The sequence below is a fragment of the Phodopus roborovskii genome, unplaced genomic scaffold (assembly GCF_943737965.1).
Source record: "Phodopus roborovskii unplaced genomic scaffold, PHOROB, whole genome shotgun sequence".
Classification (NCBI taxonomy): Eukaryota; Metazoa; Chordata; class Mammalia; order Rodentia; family Cricetidae; genus Phodopus; species Phodopus roborovskii.
In genome coordinates this window covers 140,381-147,073 of record NW_026125941.1, presented here as the reverse complement: position 1 = coordinate 147,073, position 6,693 = coordinate 140,381, and the positions used below count along the sequence as shown (strand labels likewise).

At 42.5% G+C, this 6,693-nt stretch overlaps 1 protein-coding gene across 2 annotated transcripts; it reads right to left on the bottom strand.

Moving 5' to 3' along the window:
- Positions 1–4,307: 4,307 nt before the first annotated feature.
- Positions 4,308–6,395, bottom strand: LOC127218085 (spindlin-2C). Of its 2 annotated transcripts, none has more exons than XM_051179083.1 (2): positions 6,013–6,395; positions 4,308–5,377 (listed from the first exon to the last, which is right to left on the bottom strand). In XM_051179083.1, the coding sequence occupies exon 2, from the start codon at positions 5,353–5,355 to the stop codon at positions 4,576–4,578; it is 780 nt and encodes a 259-aa protein (XP_051035040.1). In that variant the 5' UTR covers positions 5,356–5,377; positions 6,013–6,395; the 3' UTR covers positions 4,308–4,575. The 2 variants fall into 2 exon arrangements, with proteins under 2 accessions (XP_051035040.1, XP_051035041.1); XM_051179084.1 differs by having other exon boundaries at positions 4,308–5,357.
- Between the last annotated feature and the right edge of the window lie 298 nt (positions 6,396–6,693).

Genomic DNA, 6,693 nt, shown 5'->3' with positions numbered 1-6,693 from the left:
GTGCCTCTCCAGGACATCTTGAAGCAGCTCTATACTGAGATTTTGAAAATCAGAGAAGCACTCCTGCTAAATTCTAAATTATCCCTTGTGCTTATGAAATGGCTTCACTTACAGTTATAGTAGGACTGTAGAAGAACCATTTTCAATCTTTGGGCAGTGATCTACTGTGAAACTTTGCCACCAATTTGGACTTATTCATTAGGCTTTTCCTTTATTAAATGTTTAAAATTTCTTTTATTCTGCCTTTTAACTAAGCAATAAATCTGCCTCCTTTCAATCATTGTTTGATTGGTTTACTTATTGTTGGCTGTGTTTACTAATTGATTAGGCTTTATTTCATTTACTTACTATTGAAAGAGCCCATTATTTATTACTGGAACAAGGATTCCCACCCCTTGCTCCAGAGAAAAGCACTCTTATCTCCCAAATCCCCTGTAAACTCGCTCCTTATATCACACTGAAACACTATCTCTGTCTTCAAAGCTGTTTGCTATTAAAAAATGATTAGCCTAAACCAGAGAACAGTCACTGCCTTATTTACCAGAAGGGAGAAACAGACACAGAATTGCCTTCTACCAATATATGGATGAAGTCACTAGTAGTGTATCAACTTTAAATGCATGCTAATGCCAAACTTTCTCAACTTTAACTCCCACCACCACTGCATAGGATCTGTATCATTTGTATAATGGGTCAGTGTACACTGTCAACTACCATGTTGCTAATCTAATTGTGTGTGAGATCATATACTATGTTAATTTCCATTTTCTTAATCTTTAGTGAGGTTCATGTAATCAATAAACATTTACTGACTACATTCTGTATTTCAAGTACTCTTTTTTAAGTACAAGACTGCATTGGTAGAGGAAACTAAAGAAAAAGGAGGCACTTTCAGGGCCATATGTTGCAGTAAGACAAATAGTACATTTTAATTATTAAGAAAATACATGTGTGTTGACTGTACAGTCTAGTGCTTTCCCAAATTGCTTACTCACGAACTTTATCCAGTTTTCTGTGGCTTATTTGTCTTCTTTCATAAATTGTCCTTGTCATGGTTTGCACCCACATCTGGTTTTTATCTACTTTGTGATACCTTTTGTAATTAGAAAGTGTTGTATCATATTTTAATTATATTTATCACATATTTTTGTTTTGTTTTGTTTTGTTTTTGAGACTGGGTCTCACAATGTAGCTCTTGCTGAAGTGGAACTCACTCTGTAGACCAGACTGGCTTCAACCTCACAGAGATCCTCCTGCCTCTGACTCCTGAGTGCTAGGGTTAAAGGTGAGTATCACCACACCTGATATACACCTTCTTTTTAATTTGTACATTTGGAACTTTCAATGCTCAACCTTAAACATTCTCTTACAGTGCCTTTTAAATGTTTTACATATGTTGCTTTTATTATATAGGTATTAATATACTCCATTTAAAATTAATTTTATAAGGTAGAAAGGTGTTTTACTTTGTAACATAGATAACAAATTAATCTAGTACCACATATTGAGCAGAATGATTTTTATTAATCACTTAAAATGGCAGGTATATGGCTGATTCTTTTGTGTAAATATGTGACTAGCTATATTCCATTTGTATATTTTATTTCTGTGCTCTACTTTCCAAGTGTTTATAGAATGTTATCTAGAATCGCCAAAATAATCTTGTTAAAATATAACACAAATCATGATAGTCTATGACTTTAACTTCCTGAATGTCTTCGCCTTTAACTCAAATAAAAACGAAATTCTAGCATAAACCATGATATTCTAGGGGCTTTAATTTCCTGAATGCCTTCCCCTTTCACTCAGGGAAAAACAAATTCCATTGTAGAGATTACAAGCTGCAAGGCTCTAGACTTTCTGACTCCTCAGCCACTGTGACTACTTTAGTCTCACCTCCCACAGCTCTAATTTCCCCTCTCAGCTAACCTGCCTGCTTCTACTCAAACATTCCAGGTCTTCTCTGGCCCAGGAGCAATTGCTATCAGTCTATCTGGAATGCACAATTCCCTGTCTGCTGCCACAGGCCACTTTTCACACTACCTTAATGTTTTTACTCAAATGATAGTGTTCCATATAGCCTGTCCTGGCTGCCATCTTTCCCTGGGATCTCTAGAATCTCATTTCCCTGCTTTCCTCCTTAGCACATGGCCAATGAATCTTTATTAAGTACTTTCCTTGGCTATTGCCTGGCTTTCACACTAAAATGAAAGCCCCAAGAAGTTAGGAGCCTTTATTTACTTCATTTGTTCATTTCTGCACCAGTACCTGTCTAGACAAGTGCCGGAGCCCAACCAAAGTAAATATTTGTGGGAAGAAGATAAAACAAATGAACTGAGACAGCAGATTTCAGTGGGTCTAGCCTCAAATTTACAAATGCAGATACTTCCAGGCAACAAATGTGTGTTTTACCAGAGTAAAAAGGACAACTGGAGGAGTGGACAACTGGAACATTCTGAGCCTAAAGTGGGCTCAACCCTTCCTCCCACTCAGCTACTTGTGAATCCTAATGGTTATGTCTGTTTCACTTGGTTTTCAGGGCAGACCAGAAATGAATACACATTGTGTAATTCTTAGAAAAACTAAAAGTCTTATTTTTAAATAGGAAACAATAAAACTTAAAGGCCAGGTAAAACACAGAATCTAGGTTGAAAGTGGCTCCTGGGTAATCTGCTGGTCTTGGCAAAATTATGTCACGTAGGAAAGAAAACTGAACTCTGCTCTGGTAAAGTGAGCTTGCCTTGTGTAATTCTTCAGGTGACCAACCTCTGCTCAGTCTGCTAGACTGTTTGTTCTTTGAGGACCCAGAGTAAGTTCCTTGTTTACTCTATTATGTATGCCTGGTCAGCATAGACACAATCGAGAACATTCCTTCTTTGAGGTAGAAGTTAAGAGTGAGGTTCAGAAACCAGAGAAAGCATTTTGACAGATTTTTGGAAGACAGGGTAAAAGACATCAAAAGGAACTAAACAGAGACCTGTACTCTGGACACCATAGTCCTAAGGGACTTTATTGAGGTGACTGTTTCTTCTCACCAACTACAACCCATCCACACCATAAGATATGTCTAAAGGAATTAGTTACACAAATTCACAATACCCCACCCTATTGCCCAGAGCTTCTGTATCATCGGGAAACCAACAGCTTCATGGGTGTCCATCATTTCTCTTCATAAGTTTAAAGGGGCACTGTTTGGCTGGGAAGTACCAAAAATGGTGTCAGGGGCTACAGGCTTCATGGGAGAGGTCTCTCCAGAATGGGGACTTCTAGAAGGAGTGGGCTTCTCTTTCTGCTGGCTTACTAAATGAAGCCATCTTTGTACAGGTAGCTGTGACAAGAGAATGGAAAAGCCTGGCCCTCTCTGTTTTGTGGAGAGACATTAGGCTCAATCATCAGATGCCTATCTTGGTCATGGTGAGAGATATTAATTAGGGGGTCAACAGTGACAGGACTCATAGCAGGTGGGCAGGATTTCTTTTTTCTTTTTCAGAAAATATGTTTAAAACTCATGATACCATCCCTGAGATTCTCTGAACCTCACTAACTTATTCTTTACAAGTCTTGTTTAACTAAAATATGGTAAATGAACCAAGACACTAAGGTCCTGAGTGTACTACACTGTGTCCTCTGAAAAGGCAAGGAGACAGTCCACAGGCCAGACCCTCAGAAGCACTATCGTGCCTGGATTTGAAAGCTGACGATCCCTTGGCAGGTATGACACAGACTCCTGAAATGCAAAGTAACTGAAAGGTGGAATCCTGGCCCTTGATTTGTAATCTGAGTTTTCCAGGTCAAAATGCCTGTCTAGGAGGTTTCCACTACATCTGCCTTCTTTAATAACTGATGATTATTTTGTGAACACAGCCAAAGTGGTTGACATGGATATAGCCAGATGTTCACCTTCTAAGGCCTTCACAACCCCCTTGGATCCTGCTGGTGATCTTTTCTCTAAAGACCCCTTCAGGTATTCCTTCTTCCTTCCCCTATGCCCTCCATCTGCCTCCTCTTCTCAAGTCTTTCTTGCACTTACTCCAGAGCGCTTGTTTCAAAAACTTCTTTGTGTTCCTCTCTATTCAGTTTATTTATTGTACTTTCCTCTAAGACCCAAGATCTCATTTTCTCTTATTGTTCACTCTCCTCCCATTTTTTTTTCCTCCGTTAAACACCATGCCTTCCCCAGGGAGCATCCCTTTCTTCTTCCTCACCTTTTCCAAGCAGTCCCTCCCTCTAAAACACTCCCCCCCATCTCTAATTCCTCTCCCATCTCCAGACCACAACAGACAATTCTCATTCAATTTTTAGATGACTCATTATAATAATGGTACTTTATTCACAGGTTAAATTGATAGCTGTTCCTTCATGTCCCATCCATCAAACATACTCATCTCTTACACAAGACAGGGTTTTACATATAACACATCATGTCCACAGATTGGTATTTTTCAGAACAAAACAGTGATGCTGGCAAAGAATCTGGGTTGTCAAAAACCCTCAGGCTTCTAATACACTGAAAAATTAACATTTTTCACATCTACAAATTACATATTTGCCTCTCCACTCTATGTAAATTTTACTCTAACAGTTCTTTTTCACTAAATCATAGACATAGATATGGAAATCATCATCAAACTTGATGAAGTACACAGAGGGCTTGGCTTTAACTTGGTGAATGACCTTGCCTGTCCTCTTGGAGCCATCTTCTTTGGTATATTCCACATGTTTACCTATCAGGCCATCTACAACGCCTTCTGGCTCCCTGTCTGCTGGAGGAGATGCACTGGACTCTGGCATGATACGGAGGTCACCCTCTTTATAATCATCAAGAAGCTGGTACATGTACAGAACGGGATCTTTCTCATAGGTAATGTAAAACCAGGCGTTCATGATAGGCGCTTGGGCCAGGACCATCCCCCTCCATTCATCCTTAGAGCCGTGCTCTCCCTCAAACATGTGTTCCACTGCTTTGCCAATTATGGTATTAGCAAGGCGCACATCGCTGACTCGAGAAAAGGACACCTTATCAGGAAGGATTTTAAGCTTTAAAATCCTTTCATCTCGGTGAAGTTCCAGTCCATAGACACAGTCAATTCCATCGTATTTCACCAGATAGAGAGAGGGATTTATAGGCACCTGATCCAGAACAGTTCCCTTCCACTGGGTGATGGGCTCATCCCCTTCCTTCCACCCGTGAGAAATTCTGCAGCCCACGATGTTCCTTCGAGACCGCGATGAAGTCTTGCTCCTCTGCCTCTTCTGAGCAGCCTTTTTCTTCCTGATGGTTGTAGAGCCAACATGGCGATCAACAGCTTCTCTCGCTTGCTCTCTTGCGGCAGCTTTTTTGTGAGGGGACTTCATACCTGCAAGAAGAGGGGAGAATCTAGGGAGAAACATTCTATACAATATTAAAGTTATTTTCCTCTGCTTGGGGGAAGTCCCTGTGCACGATATGCATGTATCCAGTAGCAGTATTCTACATCAAACATGCTGGATGCCTGCTTGCATTACCCCTTTCCAGGCTTGTTTGGTTACACAACAGAGTTAGAGAAGAGATGGCTGTGGAAGTTGTGGCGGTTGAGAGCCAAGCAAGAGGCAGCTGGTTCTCTGTATATTTCCTGGCTCCGTTGTCATTCTAGCTGCTCCCCCCTCCCAACCTCCACATTCCACATTTGTAGCCCCAGTCTCTTATTTCTATATCCCTCCATGCAGTTCTCAGGTCTCTTACCCACTGGCCCCTGCTTTTCATCCCTCCTTTGCTGCCCATACCCATGCTTACTGTGTGTGCTCACTTCTTCATATTTCTTCCAAGTCGCCCCCATTTCCTTTTGAGCTCCCACCACGAATCTGTCTATTTTCCTGGCCACCTTTGTATAAGATTCCTGTGTTTCTTGCTCCGTGCCCCGCCCCCCAAATCTCGGTTCCGAGTTTTCCTCACCTCAAATCTTAGCACTCTCTCCAATTTTCCTACCAAGCATTAACCCATTCCTATTTTCCGGAACCCACTCTGGTGCTCACCTGCCCACTGTCTGGGTTCTCAGCACTCACGTGCCCAAATCGGACACAAGACTGTTGCCTCCGCTGTGAGCCTGGAGTGAAGGATGAGCAGCAGGCTAGCAGCCTGATGAGTATTGGTGAGAGCAAAGCCAAGAGGAGACTAAGGCCAAGAGCCTGTCTAGGAAAGCCGCAGGGCAGAAGAACGAAGTCCCTGCGCTGGGCTTCCTTGCTCTCCTCTCGGGTGTCAGAGGCAGAAGCACCTGGGCCACTTAGAGATTCCAGCGGTCGCTGCTGCCACTGCAGTCTCCTCCCTCTTTTCCTAGCGTAGCTTCCTGCCCCGCGAGAGGCCGCCCCTTCCTGCCAAACACCGTTCAGCCACCTCCTCTCCCACTCCACATTACGGTTCTAAGCTGGGGAGGGTGCTCTTGTCCCCATCCCTTTTGCCAAATCAGGAGCCAGATCACCCCTCCCCCTCACATTCACACACGCACGCACACCCACCCAGCACCTCTCACACAGCTCCTAGGATTCCCTCCTTCAGTTCTGGTTCCCCACCCCCACCTGCAACTCTACACTTTAAAGCCCCCAACCGCATCTGCTTTCCATCCTTCAGGAATTCGCTTTTCCTTTACCCCATGCCCTCGTGGAGTTCTCTTTATGCAAAAACTGCCTTTCTTGTTGTCTAACGCTAGTGGAGCTAGG

Bases quoted from the DNA above. Each gene is read 5' to 3' on its own strand.
- LOC127218085 (XM_051179083.1), bottom strand. From the start codon at position 5,355: ATGAAGTCCCCTCACAAAAAAGCTGCCGCAAGAGAGCAAGCGAGAGAA.